Source organism: Eurypyga helias, unplaced genomic scaffold (assembly GCF_000690775.1).
Source record: "Eurypyga helias isolate BGI_N326 unplaced genomic scaffold, ASM69077v1 scaffold6362, whole genome shotgun sequence".
Lineage (NCBI taxonomy): Eukaryota > Metazoa > Chordata > Aves > Eurypygiformes > Eurypygidae > Eurypyga > Eurypyga helias.
This window is the reverse complement of record NW_010236525.1, coordinates 130,332-155,103: the sequence shown is the minus strand read 5'-3', so window position 1 is coordinate 155,103 and position 24,772 is coordinate 130,332. Positions and strand designations below refer to the sequence as shown.

Genomic DNA, 24,772 nt, shown 5'->3' with positions numbered 1-24,772 from the left:
GAATCAGCAATGCTGAGTAAACAGTAACCCTAATTCAATGCCATGCTTACACACATGTTCACAATTTATTGCATGAGGTTTTACACATTGGCTTCAACTCTGAGCACAAAGAAGTCACTGCAACCTTTAATGCTTCAGTTATTGTGGTAGGGGCATAATAATTTTATATCTTACCCATATTTTTTCTTTCTCCAAGTGCAGTCAACACCCAATCCTAATTTTAAAAGCTTGAGTTATCAGAGGTCTTGCCATTCTTTGCTGGATGTCTTTTCTTGAGATCAGAGGTGTGTGCTCAATTGTAGTTTCATTGTGTTTTGCTGAGTGCCAAGATTTGGCATTTAATCTACCAATCCCAAAAGTCAGTTTGATAATTTATTTCTTCTGAAACCTGAAATCACGCAATGCAGTCTTCACTCTGTAATAATTTAATTTCAATATAACAATGCTTTTAAAATTTCTTTTCCTTTCTTGCCAAAGAGTTCAAATGATTTTTTTTCCCCTTCTTCTTCCCCAGTCAATCATTAACATTCAAAGCTCTTTAAAGCCTTTAATGTCTATACTGTATGACCTTCTGTATGAGTGGTGGCCATATTTTGTGTCACTGCTCCTCTTGTAGTTTCAGGCTTGCTTTTTCCACCGGGAGGCACATATTTGCTTGGTCTGTTAAGAACAATTCCTGTCAAAGATACTGAAGCCTGGATGTTTTTATTTCCATGACTCAGTCTGTTCATTTTTCTCAATTTTAAATATTTAGGTTAAAATGTTCCAAATAATTAAAGGTGGTGGCATTTAACTGGTGAAATTGACTTATGTATATGCCTTTGCAAATATCCGCTCTTCTGAGTACCTGTCCTTCAGCAAAAATTCTCTCTCTCTTTGTAGAGAGCATTGGTATCCTTTGATGATACTGACATACGTTCTTCTAATTTATCTAGTATTTTATTTTACTTGGTGTTGTTTAATTTGATAGTTATCATAATTGGAGGAGAGTTGTGTGCAATTGGTGCCAGTTGGAACTTGGTTCAGTTCCTATGCAGAATGGCTTAGACATTACTTTGCTTCCGATATCTTAAAATATCTCTTACTTGCCCAGGAGAGCAAGAGATTTTTATTTTATTTTATTTTTTAGCTTTTATTATTCTTTTATTACTATTTATTATATCTACAAAAAATGTAAATAAAGTTATAGGTGCAGAAGTGCTCATTGCACTTCATAACTGAAGAGACTTTGGACAAGGCTGGCTGCACCCAGTGGTTTTCTCTCCTTCTGCTTGTTTGCGGATGGGAGCACTAGAGGAAGCAACTGGGATTTCATCATACTTGTTAGTCGTCTTACAGGTCTGTCAAATAGATTAGCTCACCAGTGGTGGTATTGTTTCCTGCTCCTCAATTTTATGGCAAGTTCACATTGGTGTAGTAAGACCCTGAGACCACCTGGGGGGCTGTGCCATGACGGTGAGGCTGTCTTGTGGCCCGTGTGACTGTTCTGTACCAGGAGCATACAAGAACAACAAGGTAGCACCTGTTTTTAAAACATTTGGAGTTTTTACCCTTCTCTTTCAAACTCGGGTGTAGATCTGAATAAGTGCCCTGCAAACCCCTTGTGTCCCTTCACCCCACAAGCACATTGGTTACACCCACAGAACGACTGTGGAGTATTGTGCAAGGATTGCCACTTATTTGTTGAAAAGCTTTCCTCCATGGAAATAGGGTGGATCTAGTTTGGGATTACTTTACGTTGGTGCCTTTAAACTCTGATGAGAGTCCCACAAAGACATACTTGCCCTCTTGAGCAGATCAAGCCCATCAACCTGCAATGCATGTATCATCTACGTAGTGTTCAAATCAAATTTTTGGGATGTGCTTGTGCTGTACAACCCTCTCATCTTATGCAGTGTCTGCGATGGTAGCTCTTAAGCAGAGAATGGAAAACAAGCTGTCTCTTTGGGAGGCAGTTTTTAATTACATCTTGCCCTAGAGAGAGCTGTCCTCCTAGGTTAGAGTGGAAAGTATTGGAAGGGCACTAGGGGAAAGATTAGCAAGAGGCTCCTTTACCAGCCCACATCTGCAAATCAATAGAGGCTTTCAGCTGTCAGTGCAACCAGTCCCTAAACCATGAGCGCAAATATTTACTTCTACTGAAAACAGAGAGAATTTACAAAAAAGGAGAAACATATTTCCATTCCTTTATTTAGTCATAGAATCAATATAAATGATTTGAGGATGTGGAGAATTCAAAGTGCTCTGGGATAGTACTCACTTGAGTATACAGCTTATTTTCATAGACCAAAGTTTTCACTCTGCAAGGAGGAAAATAGCAGCACAGCAGGTCACTCTTGGCATAAACGCTTCTGATGCGTTTGTGCTCCTTTAACATTTAATTTTAATCAGAATGGACCTATATCTCTCCATAACATTTAGCTTGCTTTCTTTTGTGCAACAGGAAGTGTAAAGCTGTGGGTAATTTTTAAAGTACCCATTTCTGTGACACCTGCATGATATTTTTTAATATTTGCTGAATCGATAATGTTCATGGTAGTGGAGCATACTGCGCAATAAACTGCTTTTGTGGCTGATTAAATGCCAAAGTGAAGTGGAGGTATTCAGCAACTGCAAAAGCCGTTTATTTAGTATATGCCAATGCCATGAACATTATTCCTGTTACACAAGATTTGCTATACCCTAATGTACAGAAGTATAAAAGAAACTGTTTCCTTTTCTTGTGAGGGTTGCAATTGCTGTGCTGCTTCAATCTCACACTTCACACTGATATGACATTTGAGAATGTAGCTAGGTTGAGTGGCTTCAGAGACTGGTTTACACAGTGAATAATTATTTAAAGGAGTTCTTTGTAAAGGAAAAGCATTATGTGGCTGGGTACACGAAACTAAATTAACTGCAGTATGCAAATTCTCCAGCTTTGGCCATTTAACTTTCAATGGGAAGACTTCCCTTTCACTGCGGTAGTTTTCCCTTGAGGGCTTTGGCCTGGAGAAGGCAGATGTAGTCTTGATTATTGGTTTACCTGGAGACTTGCCGAGGCAAGGTTGCCTGTATTACTCTCCCTTGCTGCCAGTGCCACCAACTGCACCCTTGATAAGACAAGAAGCTACAGTCATTTGCTGTCAGTCTTTGCGTAACCTTTTTCTCAAGAGGGAAGTTGGCATGAGCTGTACTTAATCCTGACGTTTGTCTCAAGGGGAAAGGATTTTTTTTTTCTATTTGGTGCTTAGATAAGTTGTAGGAGATTTCATCGTGGTTGGATGAAGTACCTTACTGACATATTTCTTGTGCCATGCTATTCCTTCATGATAGCATTACAGAAACTTAATGAAACTTGATTAGATGCAAAAGGAGAAAAATAAAAAACTATGATAATTGCATTGACTTTTCTCTTAATATGTTGTGTATGTTTCCTGCTAGAAGAGCCATGCTGATTCTGTAGCACCAAACTCTCATTCTTCTTTCTAATTTCTTTTTTTGCATATTGATTTAATATCATGTCATTCAGTTTCTACACAGTTTTTGTGTGTGTTTGTAAGTATTTCCTCACAACTTCTCTGAAGAAGGGTTGTAGGCTTTTTAATTGTCATTCATGTTGGTTGTTACCCTCAGAGATGAGGATCAATTTTCCAGTAGCTATTTCTCAAATTTGACTACTAAATTGCATATACAAGTGAGCAAACACAAATAAACAAGGCTCTATTTTTATAGCTGTCTTCTGTTCTTCATTAGCCCAGAAGCTGGACAGTTGACTGCTAAATGCCTGTTGTTCTGTGAACAGTCTAGGACTAAAACATGTAAGAGAAAGATTTCAGCTGTATGGAATGGATGCCACTGACACATTTAAAGCAATATACCCTGTAGTTTGAGTACCATCCGTGAAAAGGAAGGTGTTTTCTTTATCCATTTTCCACTTCCTATGGAATTACAGTTATAGGCACATGTTCTGGAGTTATTTTTTGTCTCACACATTAATGTTTTCTGTACCGTGAAGTTTCTTCTGATTACAGAATGTTGGATTCAACAGTAATAACTCCATGGTCACTGAAGTTGATGACTAACAGGGAGGTGACTCTTCATTGTTTTACCTCTGCAATGTGGTACAGAATGAGGCTGTGAAGACTCCTCCTCTTTCCCAGGTTAACCTCGCCCCCCACGTTGCTATTTCATTCTCAAAATACGTCAGACTGCTGTTGCCTAAGAACATAATTTGGAGAATACGAACAACCCTGATACCTAGGCCTTGCTCACTAAAGGGAGATAGAGTAAGCCCACATAGCGGATTCAGGCTGGGCAAAAAAAAGTTTGGACTTTATTCTCCACACTTCCAGTTTTATGTAGGTATGCCTGGTGCATTGGGGAAATTGTTTAGGAGCGATCAATCCTTATGTGAAGATTGCCTTGTAATGCTGCTAAGGTCAGTGAGACCTTGGTTTATTTGCCACATAAGTGCTGCTTGAGCGACTTAGGATACTCCAACACCCATAGGAACAACCTTAACTTGCACAGAGGTTAAGAAAAGCTTAACTAGAGGTTTTCCACATTTTAGCACAGCTTGCTCATTTGGTACAGATCATACAGTGGGGTGAACTAATCAGGGTTTCATCAGCATTATCCCCCTGCCTTTGATATAGCTTAAACACTTGACTGTAGGAGGTGTTTAAGATCATAAATAAATATTCTTTCTGTTTTTCCACTACTCAAGCTTAATGCTTCCAGAACTTTTTGTAGTAGCAATCTGTTACTGCAAACTTGATCGTGTTGTTCTTCTGTGGTAGTGCTTGCTGAAGCTGTACGTAGTTCACGTGCAAAGCGTAAGAGAGTAATTATTGGTGACCTCTGTCAGGATTTGCTTTTCTGGTGTGATACTAGCTCTCGACTGAATCCCACTATAATTTCTGTTAAGACAGATAAGAACTCATGAGGAAATTCATCTCCCTACTACTTTTGGGGGGGGCTGCAGGGTTGGCACAGGACTATAGTCCACTGGTTGGAATGCAGAATTAGGGTTAGCAGGCCTTTGTTTTCAGTTTTGCTTCTTTCTGATACGTGACTTAGTCTGGGATTTAGTCTTTTCATCTGTAAAACTGTAATAATAATACTTGCAATCTGAGACTTATAACGTGCTTTGAGACCAACAGTGAAAAGCTCTCAGCAGTGTATTTATTACATTCTGTTTGTAGGTGTTACAAGCAGTAGCTAGGAGATATGAGAATAAAATGAAGCCAAACACACCAATTTAAAAGTGAATTGTTGAAGCCAGGCCTGAACTAGTAAAATGTACCTATGTGCCAGTGCTTCTTTTCACGTAGCTTGGAATTTAATTGCAGGGTTCCAACTGCTGTCAAAAAAAAAAAAAAAAAAAGAAGAAAAAAAAAAATAAAAGATTTCCAAGGTTATAACAGTTTAATGGGGGGAAAATGGCTAATTTCTGTCTCCTTAAATTTTGTGTTGGAGAAAATAAGGTGCTTTGATCTTTAAATGACAGCTTCCAGAGTCATTACATTGAATCAGTTAATCTCTCCCAGTAGCTACCTTATTCTCTCTTCCTCATGGGCATCCTCTTTCATGGCCTCAGTGCTGAGCTCCAAATCAATGAACAAACTGTTACCGCTTCCAACACAGCCTGTCTAGTGAGCTTTCCTGCTTTCATGCGTTGCCAAGCTCTTACCTCAGACCCTGGCACATCAAAGTAGAGAAGAGGTCCAGCAGCGTCACGTGTGTTAACCAGGCTGTCTCCACCATCATTTACTCTGTACAGGCCAGGCAGTCCCTTGCCTCTTGACAGGAGAAGTTTGTCAGAGACAATGCATGACTTGTCATTCCCAGGTGACGTATGGAATTCAAAGCAGGTCAAGTGACACAGCAGTAACTGTGAGTGTCCTTGGTCATCCCTTTGTTGAGTTTAAAAAAATACTAACCAAAGTGATAACAGATCTACATATCTTTGTATGAGATATCTATGCCCAGACAAAAATAAGTTTCATTCTGTGTTATTGTACTGCTGTTCAGCCTAGTTTCCATTTCTCTTAAGATGAAAAACGCCAGAAATTTCTTAGTGTAAACCCCACAGAGCATCTATGTTATGTACAGTATGAGGTACTTTATCTGCTAGTGCACCGCAAATGTGTGATGTAACACTCAAGAGGTTTTTTAAGTTTCACCAGCTAGTGCACATGCTGTTTAAAACTCAGGAGCTGAGGTTCTGGAGCAGCATCTGTTTTCCTGCCCATGTTCCTTTATATGAAGGGTTTACAGTATATGGTCAATCTTGTGCAAGTTCTATTAGAGTAATTTTGTGGTTTCAGACATAAAAGTTAGGCACCTACGATGTGATGTAATTAAAATATAACTCCTCCTCTCTTCCAGGAAATAAACCAAGATTTGGTACAAGGTGAAAGTTTTTAGACAATTTTCTCTTCTGAGAAGGTAGTACCAGGAATATTCCAAAGCATTTGACATATAGTTCTTTTATTAGAAGTGACCTTGCATTAAGCAACAAGTAAGAGGGCTTTTTTCACTGGTAATGACAGATTTACTGTATTAATATTCTTTAAAAAAGACCTTGAATATATTTTCTTCAGTCACACTTCATTGAGGCAGAATTTCAGGATAGGTGCTAAACCTCAAAAAAGAATAACTTAATTATGGGTGCAGAAATGAGTGTTTTGCTGTGGCATGTCAGACCTTAAAGTCTTCTCTACTTCTTCCAGCAACTTCAAAGGTATACCCCTGAAAATAAAGGTGAAACATGCACATTCCCCTCTTTCTGTGACATACACAATACATCCAGTGTGTGCAGTACAGTAGCAATAAAAAGCATTTGGATTGGAAATTTCACCTGACGTTTATTCATCTGAATGCTTGCAACTTGTACTTGAAAACAACATTTTCTGTTGCCTGTGCTAATCATCCATTCTTCTCTGCTTCCTAAGCTTATGGCTAGATCACGCAAAGTACTTCAAAATGAGAGTTTTGCTCAATGTATATGTGAATGGTGTGGAATGTATTCCTACCTTTTGTGAAATTTTATATTGTTTTATCAGTAGTATTTTGTTTATTTGTTTGATCATGTTTTGGGGCCAGATATAACAGAAATCTGAATACAGCATTTGATAATTAGCCAGAGCTAAGCCTTTCCTATGTGGGCACCAATAATCTTGTTTGTGCTGTCTTTACTCAAGATCACCCTGTTTCTAATTCTCTGTTTAATAGTATTCCAGATTCTGTTATCAAAATCCTTCAGCTTTCTCCAGTACTTTGCTGCCAGGTTTCTTACAAGTCTGATGGCCTAAGAGGTCTTTCTGTACCTAAGGTACATTTCCTAATCCTCAAGGGTCCTTTAAAAATCATTTTATATATCAAGCTTCTCTGTTTTCATGGCTGTGTGTAATTGTGCATAGACCTTTTTAAAGATACTTACTTTGGAGGCTGGAGAGAATTAAGGAAAAAGTTCAACTTAAACTGAAGTATCTCAGTGTTACTATTTAACACTTCAATATTATCTTTGTTCATTTTATTCTGCACATACCTTCATCTAGGTTTTATCCATTTCTCCATTTCTTTTTTATCTTGGAAATATTGGATTCAATCCTTAATTATCCCATGCCTGGCAGGAAAAGACACAGCAACTGTTATAGATGAGTGGGTCAATGGCAAGTCCCAGGCATGAGCAAAGCAAAGCTGTTTTATTCCTACTGTGAATTCTAGGGGAGCAAGGATTGATAGATGTTCTTATGCTGCCCTTATGAAACTTTGAGATTCTTAATACAGTTACGTGTCGTCGTTGCATCAGTCTGAAGTCCCCTCTGTCATGATACCATGACAAAAACCCTCTAAAAAGAATTCAGAACATCCTTGTGCTTTATGGTACAATGGTTTGAGTGTGATTTCTTACTGGAGCTGGTAAGTATAAATATTTAGAGGAATGTACTTAAAAAAAAAAAAAAGAATAACTTAAAAACCCAAACACCTAAACTCGATTCAGTAAAACCCCAGGAAGTGTAACAGTACATATCTATCACACATGAATTCTGTGTGTACTTTCCTTCTTCTTTTTTTGTGATTAATTTTTCTCAGAATAATTATATAGTTCTGCAAATAGAAAATTGTGCCTGTTTTTTGTCTGATAGTTACCAGTGTAATTCATTATGAAAAATATGAAAGAAAACCTGCATATTTTGGGATATAGAGAGTGCAGTCAAATCTCATTTCTGATAGAAGCTAAGGCAGTTACACTTTTCTGAAAATTGTGCAAACACAAAATAAGATTTCTTTTTATTCTGCCACTAACAGATGAGCACACCAGGCAATACACCATAAGAAAATAAATGAAAGTTATGACAGTTAGTGATATTTACGATAATTAGTGTACTTCTGCTAATGCATGTGAACCTCTCACAGAATTTTAGGTGAAGTGGAGCATTCACATTTGACTGGTGAAGCTAAATAGTAGATTTTTGCAATTGCTACACCTGTTACTGCAAGCCTCACTAGAATTAAAGGAAGTTAGATTTCTAATGGCTGCACCTTTAAAAATCAAATTTCGGCTACCTGGGAATGGTTATACACAAACTCTGTCTTGATGAAGAATGAAAAGCACATCTTGTGACCATGTGTAACATGTTGTTTGTCTTTCTGCATTCTGACTGAAAGATCTCTGTTGGGTTTGATTTCTTTTTTTTTTTTTTCTCCTTCAGGTCTCATGGAAACCTCCTCTGATACAGAATGGTGAAATCCTTAACTATGAGATTCGCATGCCTGATCCACGAATTGTCATTACTGGGAATACTTCATCACCATTAAGTCATTTGGTGACTAATCTTATACCCTATACAAACTACTCTGTCACTGTAATAGCTTGTTCTGGAGGCGATGGCTTTCTAGGAGGCTGCACAGAGAGTTTGCCCACCAGCGTGACTACACCTTCAGCAGTTCCTCAGCATGTTAGTCCATTGTCTGTGACTCCAATCAGCGAGTCCTTTGTTGCCATTTCTTGGCAACCACCACTGAGGCCAAATGGTCCTCATCTGAGGTAAGCTTTTAAACGGAGATGGCAGCACAGAAGATTCCTGGTGATGCAAACTTTATGATGTGATGTCTTAATTTCTGATCTTTTGAAGTCCCTCTGTAGCTTTCAGGAGTCCATAAGAGGATTCATGTAATGTGGGTAAGTCTAGAAGCAGATAGCAGGGTGAGCTTTGAATTGGTTTGAACTTACGAGGAGTCAAGATTATTTAAAGCAAGTGTGGTGTCTGTACTGTGGAATTTACTTTGCAGTACGCATTTTGGAAGGCTCTGGGTCTTTCAGATCAGTGCTGTCTCAGGACCCAGAATGAGCAAGCACAGGATATTTGCAAAGTCATAAGTGGTTTGGGCTGCAGCATCAGCCACGTTTTGGTGGTCAGTTCAGGGAACATGTTCCACCAACAAAATGGCAAGATACTTACCAGATCTCTGAACATAAATATTTAATACAGCCAATATTCTCAAAACTCTGTGAGAGTTATTCTACATAAAGAGAAGGTGACCATGGTAGTGTGATGACATGAAATAAGCTACAAAACTGATTAATGAATTGGAAATGAGAAAGTACATGAAAAAAAAGGAAGTTAAAGTGCTACAAGTGTTGTGGCAGAGCCAAAAATAGGAAATGCCAGGAAGTTCTGGGGATAGCCAGCTGGATTTCACCACAGGAACTAGAGAAAGGTGTCACTTCTGAGACTTGTTTAGAGTGATGGGATGGGGGATCTTGATTCTGTTGATTTCTGAGTATGTGTGTGTATACATTAAAAAAAATATATTTTTGTGCATGAAGATTTATAAAGAAAAATATATCTTTATACATACACAATTAAAAAATCCAAAACAAAATCTTTCATTCTAGTGCTTTAACATATTGGGAAACATTGTGCATAGAATTATATCTCTGTACTCCATATGTTCTGGTTAGCAGCTCTCTTCTAGGTGCACTGATGGGTTCAATAATTATCATGTAGTGCCGTTTCAGTTGCGTATGTTATTACAGCACAGTAGCTTGACTCTTTCTTCAGGCTTAATTAGGGCACACTACAACTGAATGAAATGATGATTGCTCCACAGTAAAATCTGAAGTTTTTGAAAAGCAGTCTCTGTTATTCTGGGGTTAACAATATGACCATTTTAGCATAGATTATTGAAGTAATTCAGTACAACCTACATCTGCAGACTTCATTTCCTCCATGGTGTGCCATGCTGCCCTCGACAAGAACAACCACTGAAGCAGCTGCTCTGTACAGCATGATGGAGCAAGAAGTCTGCAGCAAGCAGAGAAGCAGCAGCAGCTGCCAGTGGGGGTGATTTTACACATGATCACCATTCAGTGTTCAAAAAGATTTTGATGTTTTTCATGACTTTACTATGAAATATATTGGACATAATATGCCAGGATTGTTCTTAATAAAACTGTAGTCTTTGGTCTTTGGGTTCTGTTGACACCAATGAACCACTCACATCAGAGTTGCTCTTGGGGTATAAAGTCATCTGAATGTTTTCATAGAGCTGGAGTTTAATTAGTTTTTCCTATTTAATTTCTGAGGCTATACTCCCAACTTCTGCAGCAATTTGATTTGGCATCACTAAGGTCAGTGGCACAGTGCTTCATTGTACCTGTTGAGGATTATTCCCTAAACTCAAGGGCGAAAGGTGCTGAAAGTCACACACGTACGTCCTAGCTTTCATGTTGCATAGGAAGTCTCATGCATCTTGTAAGAGAGCTTTTGAGTTGATTTCTGATTTGAAGCAATACAAAATCACTGTATGCAGTCCCTATTAAATATCCTCATAATTCAGAGTCTCAAATCTGGCGCGGTGTTGCCCAACATTTCTTCATTAGACTGAAGATAGTCTTAACTTAAAAAAGGTAAATTTCAAATTACACATGAAGCCAGTCATCAGAAAGATTATTGCAACAGAGTGATGACCCACACCAAGGCATTCTGCAGAAGGCTTAAACACAGAAGGAAACATTTTTCACAAATAAGTGCTTAAAGTGAGAGTCTTTATGATCTGTCTGAGTATCCACATACTTTTGGCTGGAATTTAACAGTAGCACGTTTCCAAAATGGCATGCATGGAAAGGATGATACACAGCAGCTCAACTCTTTAGAGAATCAAGTTACACGCTTAAGCAAATATATATGTATATGGCCCTACTTTGCTTGGCATCAGTGGAAACACTATTGCAGCTATAGTTTGGTTAAAACTGCAGCTCACCATTGAAAACAATTTCGAAGTAGTTCTGTAACTGGCAGGAAGTGTACAAACATCTGATGCCTTAAAAAAGAACCACCAAACTGAAACAAGAATCATATTAAAAAACTCCTGTGCAATAAAGAATAATAATCCTGAAGATTTTGGACAACTCTTTATATATTTTTGTTTCATTTAGAGTGCAGTTTTCTATGCAATCCACAGAATTAGTAAGAAATGCAGAATATGTTATTCCTTTTAACTTGTGTATACATGAAGGGATTTAATCTTTCATAAATTTCATAAAGGTCTTGTGTAAAAGATGATGAAGAGTGAAGATACAGAATGGGTGGAAGGCATGTTGTCTGAGTCAGGCAGTCTCATGGCTGACCTGATGAAAGACGGTCTTTAGCTGGACTGCTTTTTGCAACAGAGACAGGAGTACAGCTTCAGATATCAATTAAAACCAGGATGAAATAGGTCTTTGAAGTTCACATCATGAATGCCTACCCAAATACAAAAGTACCTTGCTAAGGTCTACAGATGGAACAGTTAACTCATTCTATGTCTGTTTGTCACTTGTATTTTACACTGTGGTTGTTTGAAAACACACATTAAATGCAAATGCACGCTTAAGTTGCTACTATCAGCAAAATAGTAATAGCAACACTACATGTTTCAGCACATTCACGACAGAGAGACACTGTCATTTCACATTCTGCAGCAGTCTGCATATATCAGATGGCATCAGCCAAGTCTGTATGAGATACATTGGGCTATTTGGACTTCATCTTCATAGCATTTCCACAAGTTTAAAATCTGGAAATCATTAAATAAACTCATCCTTTCAAACGGAATGCTTCATTTTCCATTTTCAAAGTAAGGGTTTTTTTAAGTAATTGAATATTTTAAATAATGAAACATTAAAAAGAATGTTTATCTCAGAAAGTTTACAGCTGTAAAAACAAAATAATGTGTGGCTTTAAAAAAAAAAAGGGTTTTTTTTTTTTTTTTGTGTAATAACATTAGTTGAGATAATCCTGGTGTTCTGCTTGTCTTTTGTGTTAGATATGAGCTCCTGAGACGTAAAATCCAGCAACCACTTGCATCAAATCCCCCTGAAGATTTAAATCTGTGGCACAATATTTACTCAGGAACTCAGTGGTTTTATGAAGATAAGGGTCTTAGCAGGTGAGATTACAAAAACTATAAAAACAAATGCTGGCATTTTGTATAGTGTACGTTTAATAGTTCAAAGTGTTTCTTGTGTCTTTATGTAGAGAACATATTAATTATGTAATGAAATATTTTTTGTCATCATCTTTGGTATTAATCAGTCTAATATGCAGGGATTTATTATTAGTCTGTCGTTCTTGACTCATACTGGTTTGCTCTGCAAAACAAATGAAAATAAAGTTCTTGTGAAATTTTAGCATTGATATGCTTATGCAGTCAAACTATTTGTGTGTACATACGCTCTAGATTTGTGTGTTGGCAAAGTCATCGCACAGGCAGAATGATAGAGTGAGAAATCCTAACTGGGAAACATCTGAAACTTGGTTTCAACGTTGTTTGTCTTACCTGGTTTTAAAATGCAAATTAACAACTGCTTTAATATCTCCAAAGGCAAGAATAGTATTTATCTCACTCTCAGTAGATCTAATTTGAGGGCAGCTTTGTGTTAGCTTCATAGTTAAATTGCAGAGTGTTGAGAGGTGGGAAGTGGTGAGGGGGTTCTCTTTCTCCGTGTGTTCCAGACCTGCTGTGTGGCACAGAGCAAAGCATTTGCTCTTGATCAGTCTTAGTTTGCGCACCTCGAAATAAAGGCTACCACCCTTGAGACGGCAAAGCACACACATTAAGAACCTCCAAACAAAGATTCAGCATAGATTCTGCATTGAAGTTTTTTTTAAGTAAGGTCTTGGGAAAACTTTCATGGATAGTTTCAGGATGTGTGTGCCCTCTGTGTGCTGTCCTGCTTTATGATGACCACGTGTCAGTCATTGCCCCTCAAATATCTGTATGTTGCTTCTACTTACCTCGATACAAGCTGTGTGAGCAACCCCCCAGAGCAGAATGTGAACCAGCAGAATGTGACCTCTGCTCCAGACTGTTGTATGGACTGAACCAAGGCAACACCTACTGCCTCTGGCATGTCACTGCCCACTTGCTGCAAGTCGCTGTGTCCCTTCATCCATTGCAGTAATGATTGATCATGAAGCTGCTCTTTCCCCAGGTCCCGCCCAAGTGTCCATTTCTGTCTTAAACCACGTTTGAAATTCTACACAGAGTTTCTGTTGGTTTTAGTTTAGCTCATTTCAGCAGCACTGATGTGTGCAGCAGTTATGTTAGCAGATCGGAGAGGGCAATACATTCTGACAGGGTCTCAGTGACAAGTCATTAGGCACAATGACCTTTCGGGTTGAATGAGCTATGGTCAGAAAAGTGTGCCTAATCCTCAGATACATCTGAACACTACTTTTGGGGAGGGTTCTGCAACTTGCAGCTGTGTTTTTGCAGTCAGCAACCCTGAGTATGTGGCCAGGGAGAAGATGCTGCAGAGAGACCAAGTCTTACTTTTCACAGGAAGGACATCCATACATCAGCATCTTTTTTGATTTGTGGCATGTTTTAATCATGTTTCAGAATTAGTGATTTTTATTATATTCCTGCCAGAGCTTTATTTTCACAATTATTTGTTTTATATGTATTTTTCATTTCTAGTAGACTAAGTCATACTTCTTTTACTTTCATTGTTGGAAATATAGATCAAAAATGAATCTCAAATTCTCATCATTAAATTGCAAGAATAGGTTCTATTGATCTTTGATTGCACCTGTCCTACAGTGTCCAAGAGAATATTGCGTGTTTGCAAGCAACAGAAAGTGCAGGGAGGGAAATGAAATGTTATGTATATTGTCATTGTTCTTCTGCAATGCTTATCGTTAGAGTTGGAGCTGATGAGACCCCATTAGTTCTCATTCTTAGTGGGACTGTTAAAATTTTGCCTTTTTGAAAATCACACTGGACAGTTACATAATACAGGGTTCTATACTAAAGCAGTAAAGAAAAAAAGTAAATACATTATGTGCATGGCTTTTCATTTTGTAAAGAAATCTCAACATTTGGCATTTACCATAAGTTCCTTTATTGTGTTTGTAGACAATTATCTCAAACTGCTGCAGCTTCACTGAAAATTTGAAGATGATCCTGTGTTTCTGTGGTTGCACAGTTTTGTGTGAGGTTTTTAATGATAGAATTAATTTTGAGGTTATGAAATCCCACTTAAAATACATTAATATGCTATTTGATACAGAGAAGATATTACGGAGTGACAGTCACTTGGTTTACTAAAAATACATGTAGTATTTAATAAAACTGTGTAAATTGAATATACAGAGTTCTGAAGAAAATTACACTATTAAATGATTTTGCATTCCTAGGCACTTTTTCTTTTTTTTTAATGTTTTTGTGGTGGGAGAGTCCTGGCTGTGTGGTGAATCACTTTTCCAAATGAGACTCTGCAAGTTAAAATCAATGAGTTTCCCAAAAGAGGAAAAAAGCCTCATTTGATTAAATTCTGATCCAAATTTTGGCAGGCTGCCACTGCTGTAATTATGTATTGAATTGAGCTATAATCTCTCAACACCTCAGAAGCTTCAACAACGAAAAAGTGAAATATTATTTTTGTTACCATGTTAATGGCGCTGAATTATTTACCAAAAAATAGACATCCCTTACAGAGTCTTCATTGGTGCACGCCATGCAGCTGCACTTGCTAGAGAGGGAAGGAAGAAACATGAAAACTTTGGCACAGGGGGAGGGTTGACAGCAAATGTTTTCTCCGTCTGTGTTTTTCGTTCCATTTAATTATTTTTAAAATGTCTTAGCTACACAACATACGAGTACAAGCTCATAGTGCATAATGAGGTGGGATATACATCAAGTGAAGAAGTGGTAGCTACTACATTAGCGGGATTACCAGAGAAAGGAAGTGTCCTTCTTGCACGTGCTGTTAATCATACTGCTGTAGAAGTGGAATGGTCAAAACCAAGTAAGTGTGCTTAGTATTTATTCCAGTAACTAGATGTTAACCTGCCATCACTTATGTTGGTCTGCCTTGCTCTCACAGGAAACACAGTCCTTGCCTTGATTTATAATATGCCCAAGTGTCCTTGAAAGGAGACGAAAGAAATAGGCAAAAAAATGTGCACATCTGCTATTTCTCAGTCATGTTTGTATTTGTTACATGCTATTTCTGCAGAATGAGAATAGTGAAAGTGAAGAAATAGTTAATGCCCACTCCTGAGAAATCTATAAAGCAGTAGTGCACACAACCCTGTTGTCTTTGTGGTATATTTCATCTCTTTGTATGAAAATTTACATATACATTCCTTCAGGAGGAGAGGATCCCCTTTCTCTCCGTTTTTGCTCTGCTCCTTAAAATGAATTTAGCCAATTTCTCTAGTTGGTTTGCTAATACAGCAGTGGGGAATTTCTTCATGACTTACATGCAAATGACTTCATAAGGACTGGGTGCTGAATTGCAACAAATGTAGTCTCTTTATTTTATAATTGCATGCCTGAAGTAAGCATGCTTATAAAAACTGACAAATGTAATAGATCTGAAGCAGCTCACTGAAGTTTCATTACCTTAGTAATCTAAACCCCTGACCTTCTAGATGTAGGTAATGCAATCTAGTTTTATTTTCATTCATACCTTAGAAATTTTCTTCATATATGTTTGTGAATGCAAAGGTTAAACACCAAGACAAGGCCATTCGTTATTTGAGAACCTTATCGTATTTTATCACTTCTTATGTTTCGATAAGTATATTAAATATTCTGTATACCCATGTTTCATTTTTTCATAATATTAGTTTTTAAATTATTTTCTTGTTTTCTTTGGGAACTTGGGAGTCCTTAATATATGTTGCCTTGCTAGTTTTCTTCTTCTGGAAAACCTACAGAAGGTTTCTGACTTCTAAGGATTTAGTACTTGTGTCTGTACTCCTTGAAATAAAAATGTATCACTTGATTAAGAATTTCTGTGACAAAACTGTGTACTATTAAATCTGCAAATATGCTTTTAGCTTTGATCAATGCTATTTCCCAGTCAGGTGAGTCCTATTTAGTGGTACAGCGTGTCATCTAAAGCAATATGTTTCAGCGCTTAAAGTTTTTGTCATGATTATTCTTTTCATCCTGATGCTGACTGGAAAAGCAGTTGCATTTCAGCAGATCTGGACTTAAACTCTTTGACAAAGGACAGATAAGATAACAGACTACACCTGAATTACTAAAATGGAGAAGCAAGGTTTGCCTAGAATCCTTGTTTATCCACAAGCTCTGACCAATGAATGTCCATCCCTGTGTAGCCAGAAAATTGGACGTTTTTTTTTTTTCTTCCTTTCACCAGGGAAGATACTGCTGGGGAAAACACAATTTGGAAAGAAATGCAGGGAGTTGTTTTTTTTTCCCTGTAAATATAACGCTTCTGAATGTATTACAGCTTTACGCGTAGATAATGCTATAATGATTGTTCTAAAATAATAATACATAGATTTTAATTTTCACTGTGGCCGAAAGGCTGTCTGTATAAAGTTGAATGTAACTATAATTTAAGACATAGTCACTTGCCCCTTATTCATGACTAAAGGACTAACACAGGAATTCAGTACTTTTGGGGTGAGGTAGTGATGTGTTTTTTGAAGGGAACGAGCAAAAAGGAAAAAAAATCTTTGAGGTTTCCGTCTTAAACCAGTGCCATAGAGCAATATGATTTGCTCTTTTCCTTCTATCTGGATGAAAGTCATCCTTTTGTTGTTGCAAGCTGCAAGGTCCACACACCACTGCTAGCTGTGGGTTTCACTTATTAATTTGTTTACTTGATAGATTCCATTGTCATCATGGGGATGTCTAGAATAAGGAAGTTTTCTCCGGTATTAGAATAGTACAGGATGATGAACAGTTAATGATTTTGACAAGTTTAGAAGAGCAGTCTACATCTTTGCTTACAAGGGCGAAATTGAAGGCACTTGGTGAAATCTGCATTTTTAAAATAAAGGAGGTCTGCATAAAATTTGTTTTTCTCTTTGCAATAATGTTGTTGATAAAAAAAACTTGCTGACTGAATATTTCCCAGTTGATCTCCCAGTGTTTTTCCTTTCTTTTCTTAGCACTACAAGATTTGCAAGGAGATGTTGAATATTACACCCTCTTCTGGAATTCTACTGATGTCAGAAGATCTCTGAGGATCCAGGCTAATGTAAACTCTATGGTCATAGGTGATTTGCAGCCCAACACAGAGTATCAGATATTTTTTCAAGTTTTTAATGGTGCCCACAGCATCGACAGTGAAGTTGTGCATGTGACTACCTCGGATGGAGGTTGGTTAGCAGTGAATGCAGCTTGGCTTAAAATCTGAGAATGAAATTGATTGATTTTTGTTAGGGTTGAGATCAGTCATCCTTCCATTATAAAATTTCCGGTATGAAAGGAAAAAGGGCTAAAACGCTAAAATGCTTAAGTGCTGGTTGTCATCATGTGGTAGATCAATAAACGGTCCCACTGAGACAGAAGAAAAAGCTCTAATAGCAGATATTAACCCAGTTTGTTCTCATCTTCTCCTGCATACTCCTATCTGTATGCACTAAGTTTGGAACTGAGTTCATATCAATAAATGGTGGAATTCAGAAACAATTAATGGGGTTTTTAAAAGATTTGCTCTGTGAAGCGATATGCTTTTGACATGACAGTCATACACAGAGCCTTTCCTGAGTCACCCGAAACTCTAGGTGTAAGTTCGGCCTCAAAGAAGATTCTTTATGAGTCATTTCTGTGCCAGTGGGCAAGTGCAGAGGGAGGGGCAGGGGGAGGAATGAAATAAAAAAATAATTGTGAGTCTGAAATGTGTTTAGAATGGACTTTCTAATCTTTTTGCTTTATAAAGTCTCATTACAAACATTATAATATCATTACCTCAGAAGCAAGTGTTCCAGGTCATTAGCAAAGCACTTTAAGTGAGGATTCCATTTCCTTTCTGATGCCAAAGGTCAGCACCTTTTGTTTATAAAATAGAATCAATCGCAAGGACAATTTTTCAACTGGTAAAGATGGGTTCTTATGATAAAAATAGGTCTTTGCATGGTTATTTCTGACATGCTTAGATAATTATGTAATTTAACGCTAAGGAAAGTGAGGTTTTTTTTTTTTTAATAAGTGTTAGACTTCATCATTACCTATAGTAATCAACATTCAAAACCATTTACATAATGACAATATTGCATATTGCTTCATAGTGCTTCAGCGATGAGGCTGATAACGTCACGTTCCACCAGACACAAAGTATTTTGGTCTCAGGTTTTGCTTTAAAAGCAAAATGCTCTCGTGTTCTTTTTTTTCTTTTTTTTTAATTTTCTTTCTTTTTTTTTTTTTTAAAGATTATGATTGGGGAGACATAAAAATAATGTTTGTATGTTCAGAGTGCAGATGGGTGAATAATTTATCATCATATCTCACTGGCCACATACTACTGATGATTGACACTGTGCTGTTGGTATAAAGCATTTTACCATCAGCTCTCATGGTTTCTAACTGAGAGTATAATAAGCCAATTTACAGAAGACTACAGACTGTGATAACTTCATCAGAGGAAAGCAGATAAGCAGTGAACCCTTTGCTAAACCTAAATACTAATCTACATTTGGTTAAACAAGTGCTTTTGCAGAGACAGCTGGAGTTTATTCAGTTTCTTCCTTTATTTCTAGAGCCTGAGGGCATGTTCCCTCCAGAGGTTGTCATCATCAACAGTACAGCTGTACATGTCATCTGGACATCGCCTTCAAACCCAAATGGTGTTGTCACAGAGTACTCTATCTATGTAAATAATAAGCAGTACAAGACTGGAATGAACGAGCCCGGGTCCTTTCTTTTAGCAGACTTGTCTCCATTCACTGTATATGATATACAGGTTAGAATATCTTCACGTTTTTTTACATACGAGATATGCATTTCCAAGCGGAATATTGTTGCATGAATTCCTTTACATACATGGACATATATTTACACTGATGTTTGTGTGTATATACATTCAAGGCATAAATATATTTTCAGCATATTTTAGGTTTGTGTGCACTTTTCATAATAGAAATTTCCATTATCTTTTTTCAAACCATCAAAAGTCCATTTACTTTCCCCTAAATGCTCTGTGCTACAACATTAGCAAAGCCTCCACATATATTACAAAGAGGCGAAGATTCTACTCCTACTCATTAAAGGAAAATTGCAATTGTTTTAGAAACATCAGGCATGCATAATATATCAGCACAGAGAAATAATGATATTGCATTTGTCATCCTTTTATCATTTTTCTCTCCTTATCCTTCTGAGGAGGAAGCAGAGCTGATCTCTGAAATCGTAGTAGTACTTTTTATGCTGTTAATAAGTACAATGTTTTGTCTTTGCATTTCCCTTTGCCTCTCTATTCATATATCCTATGAAAGGCAAAATACCATGTGCAGAATAAAAAAACCCCAAACCTTTCTATCTTTAAGTTGTATTAATATATTTAAGAAAAGCAGTTTGACACTTAATTGTAACTATACATATCTGTTTCGTTCAGGTTTAGTTTGCATTATATATGAGAAGGACTTAGTAGTGCCATGTATACTTCATTCTGAAAATTTGCATCCAGTTACTACATACCATAAATAAACATCACAGACAGGCATACCATAACAGATTTCTGTGTTCCAGCCCCTCTGAAACAGCAAACCTCCATCCATGAATACACATATGACTTTCTGAATGCTGCTTGGAAACACATTTGTCTTTTCTCAATAACAATGCAAATTCAGTGTACTGCCTCACTTATAGACCCTCTATATTCATTTACCATGGCCACTTTCTGTTGCTTGAGATGTTAATTATTCTTCTCTTCTGCTTTCCTAGTCTCAATACAAGACTTATATTTACATCAACGTGATAGGTAAAACCAAAATAAACTGGTTTAATTTTTTTTCCTTTTGATTCTTTTTCTTCTTCTCCTGGAAACAATATTAATTTGGATGCATGTGCATCTTACTGGTAATCTCAATGCATTATCTTTCAATTTTTGCACTCTTTTATTTTGAGTAATTCCTCTGTTAACAATATAGAAATGATGTTACCATCCTTCACTAACTATTTCACTATGACTCTGCTTAGTTTAATTCGAAGAATCGAAAGAGTAAGTTTTTATTTCTGTGGCATTTTTTATAACAAAAGATATGATTGCTATTTGCATTTTTCATTTTAAATTTTCCAGAATAGACATGAAGGAATAGAAAATACTATGGGAAAATTATCCTTATTTTTATGTCAGAATGTATGGTAGGTGTAGAAAACTTACTCAGTGCCTCAGAATTAAAGTTCATTTTTTTCAGTGTTGTGTACCACACCCTCTCTCTCTCTTTATATATATACACACAGAGAAGCAAATTCATGGCAACTCTGTTGGTGGTAGTTTAATAGAAAACAGCAATTAGTGCCAGAGGGCTGCATGTGTCCTTTTTATGAAAACGGTGTGGGAAAATTTATACACTGCATATCTCTGGTAAGATGTACGTGAGGTAGATGTACTTACCTCAGAACTGTGGTACTTTCATGGCTGTGTGGAATCTGTTAAATAGAAAAGAATAAAATCTTGGGTGAAGAGAGAAGTAGCAGAGCTGAGTGATTTCTACAGCTGAGCATGTGAAACTCATGTTCTTCTTTGTCAGATTGAAGTCTGCACGGTGTATGCCTGTGTGAGAAGCAATGGGACCCAGATTACAACTGTGGAAGACGAACCAAAGCAGCTGTCAGCACCCATTATTCACATAATTGGCTCAAGGTACTATGCTACAGTTGGCTTTCATGTATCAGGGGGATTTGTGGCTGGAATGGGGACCAGAATGTAAAGTTGTCTTCTCTTAGTTGAGTAAAGTGCATAAAAGAATTCTGTATACACTTTGAAAACATTTTTCATGGTTGTTGTTTTTGGTCTTAGAGTTTTGGGCCAAAAAAGCAATTGAAGAAGACTCACCTTTAGTTGATTGTACATACCTATTTGGGTATCACTGTGCTGTGATAATAAATAAAGCGTAAGTGGAAGTAGTTAAGAGAAAAAGTGTAGAGGAATGAAAGTTATCACATTTTGCTGTCAGTTAAGAAGAGGAAGATTAATGCTCAGGGAGTAATGCGATGCTGATAATGGAAACTTAGAATAATTGTGGGTAAAAAAAGTTACCTATCACAACAGTAAGAATTAGTAAGCTATCTTAAAAGGCATGCATATCTTTGTCTCCTTGGACCACTTCCTGCAGTTTGCCTGTCCACTACATCCACAGACAGGGACAAACTTCTTAACTGTAAAGGGAGGAGCAGATTTTCAGTCCTTAGAAGCAGCCAAATAGTAACATATACAGTGATTCTTTGGGAGTTAATATCTTCCGAAGACATACTAAACCTAAGCTAGCTAACACACTTCTCAGAATTATACCAACAATAAAACAGTTAGCCTCCTCTGTGTATGTTATTGTTCATGTGGTTTTATAGCACTTCTGTTGGAGTATGCTCATTAGCAGTGTTTCTTTTCAGGAAAGAAAATTAAACCTTTTTTTTTTTAATAGCAAAAATCTAACATTGGAGCCTTCAGAAATGGCCAACAGAATGGATTTGCTTCTCCAGTCTCTTAAGGACTTTGGTTTACTGAGTATAATTTCTATATTTTACTTGAATTCCGCATTTGTCTCTGTATAAGGGTGAAATTAAGCTTGCTATTTTTCTGTCACACATACAGATATAGTCAAAGCTTGTTTGATGATAAGAACTCAATTCAGGATCTCATCTTTTGCCCTTGGCTTCAACTTATGTATGCCTTTGTCTGTATTGTCTGTACTGCAAACACTTATGCATGTTTCTGCTATTATATATAGACTAAATATGTCATAACACATGAATGCAAAAGGATCAAAAATGCCTTCCTACTTTATAATCTGCTCAGCCAGAAACAGACTCTGTTTCTACACTGCCTTTTCCTACATGTCATATTATCATCAGCTGTTCTTATATCCCAAAAGAATACTAACTACTGATCGATTGCCCGGACATGTCTGGCCGTGGCCTACACGTGCCCCGGGTAGTTCATTTATTTGCCACGGTGGATTTGCTAGAGTGGAATTTAATCAATAGCTAATTCATTAATTCTGGTCCTCGAGTATGTAGGGATTGTGCAGTATAAAAATGACTGGCTGGCTTCAGCTTTGATTGAAATATGACAAACACTACAGCTGACAGCTTCAGCAGGTGCTGGGCTGAATATGAATTTTGCTTATTTATCCTCCATAAAAGAGAAAGCTTGGACAAAAAAAAAAAGGTTTGTGTAGACAAGAGGACATTTAAATACATATCTGTCATCAGACAGGGAAAAAAGGCATTTCTAGAGTATAGGCTCATGGGATACTTGAGATATAATACAGACTGTGCGGTTTATTGTCTTTAATTGGAATCATGGCGGGTTTGCCTCTTCTGAATCAGTTTGGGGGGCTGTATTATTGATGAGAAGGCTGTAGGATAATGTCTTTGTAGAATTCACAAATAATTGTTTTAAAATTTGCCTCAAGGTGCTGCATGACATAAATTATAATTTCACCCACCAAATTCTTAGAAGTCTTTTTGATAACAGCTCCATCCACACTGTTCTAATGAAGGTTACACCACCTGAGCCATTATAAATACCTTACTTTCCCACCCCCTTACAGTTAATAACTCAGCTTCAGGCTGAAACTTGGCACAAAAGGTCGCAGTCCTGGAATGATTATTTTATAATGCCAAACTTCAAATAGAAAACAGTATGAAACCCAGTCCTCAAGTTCTAAGTTTTGTTCTGTTATGTTTCTCATCTGCGTTTTGTTCTTCTGGAGGTTAGTGGCATTTGCCACCTTTAGGTAGAACCAGATCCTACTGAAATAAAGTATGCATTTTTTTTTTAGGTAGGACCTCTCTATAGAGAAGTATATTGCACAGATTAGAAAGTTCTCTGAGAACTGTATGCATGTGGATGCTGACTTACATCCTTGTTATCAACACTGTTTCCAGAACTAATCCAAAACACAGCCCCATAGTAGCTACTGTGAAGAATATTAACTCTATCCCAGCCAAAACCAGCACACTTGGATTTCCCCTAATAACAATATTTAGTAGTAGCTTTGTTCCTTTCAAAAACCGAGGCACAATGCAGATGAACTCTGCCAGTAATTCTTTTTGGTGCTTATTTAAAAGGTTGATGGCTCTGAAAACTCCATGTGGCATAAACTAGGAAAAATATTCCAAAGCTTCATAAAGGAAGAGAGGGGACTTTATGCACCTTGGGGGAGACCAGAATCCATGGTCAGGGTGTAACAGAAAGCTCAAAGAAGATAAAGCTATGAGGGAAAAAAGTTATATTAATTAAATTTGGGGTTATGTTCAATACCATGGAGGTCAGGAAGATTTCAGTATCAGATGCTGTTAGTGGGTAAATGAGCTGGAGGAACTATCTCAAATTAAAATGTTAGTGAGAAAACTTTTAAAACAGTTGGATAAAACCTATAGTAATAAATTGTTGAGATGATGGTATTTGCTCAGGAGTTCTAAAGGAGCTCAAATATGAATGTGTCAAACTACTGTGTTGTGTAAAATATCCATTGAATTGGTCTTGGTACTAGAGGAATGGAAGATGAGACAATCTAATGCAGATCTATCCAAGGGAATCTGGGGAGATAAATACCAGTAAGTTTGATTTGTCATACTGGAAAAATGGGTGGAAAGTACAAATAAAAAACGGGATTCATAACTATGTGAACAAACATGAAATTCTGGAGAAGATTGTTGTGGAGCTGTGTCCAGGCAATGTACAAAGTTGGGTTTGTCAAGTGCACTCAATTTTACAGCACTTTAACTGAAGTGTCCAAGGCAGTGTTCCCACAGAGGAAACCTGATTGCTCTCCCTACTTTAGTAATGGGAAAAATACGGCAAAGAAAGATTTCATGAAGAAGTTGGTAGCAACAATAGGAGTGTAATGCTATTTATCAGACTTTCTGTTCTGTGTCATACCACCTCTCTAATTACGTTAGCACTGCATTCCACAATACAGCAGGTAGTTAACTCCTGTACAATAGTGCTGAAGCAGTTGCTCAGTATGTGTGATCCTGGTCATTAATAATAAGAGTGTTCCCTATCTTAAGAATGTGAATCGTGATTTTTCTGTGACTTTATTTTTAATTCCAGCTCCTGAAAGTAAAGACATTGAATCTTAGATTTGATGTAACTTTTAAAATTAATTCTTGTATTTAATGAGACTAATACAAAATTCGCTCTCAAGATTCATAAGTGAGGCCTTATAATAGAGTCATAGAATCATGGAATCATTTGGTTTTGAAGGATCCTTAATGATCATCTAGTTCCGACCCCCCTGCCATGGGCAGGGACACCTTCCACTAGACCAGGTTGCTCAAAGGCTCATCCAGCCTGGCCTTA

At 37.3% G+C, this 24,772-nt stretch overlaps 1 protein-coding gene across 1 annotated transcript in view; it reads left to right on the top strand.

Moving 5' to 3' along the window:
* LOC104506229 (usherin-like) overlaps positions 1-24,772 on the top strand; it is a 305,157-nt gene that overhangs the window by 179,232 nt on the left and 101,153 nt on the right. The window contains 6 exon segments of the mRNA XM_010147113.1: positions 8,703-9,037; positions 12,301-12,423; positions 15,123-15,286; positions 17,412-17,621; positions 19,002-19,204; positions 20,994-21,106. Coding sequence (XP_010145415.1) covers positions 8,703-9,037; positions 12,301-12,423; positions 15,123-15,286; positions 17,412-17,621; positions 19,002-19,204; positions 20,994-21,106 — 1,148 coding nt within the window.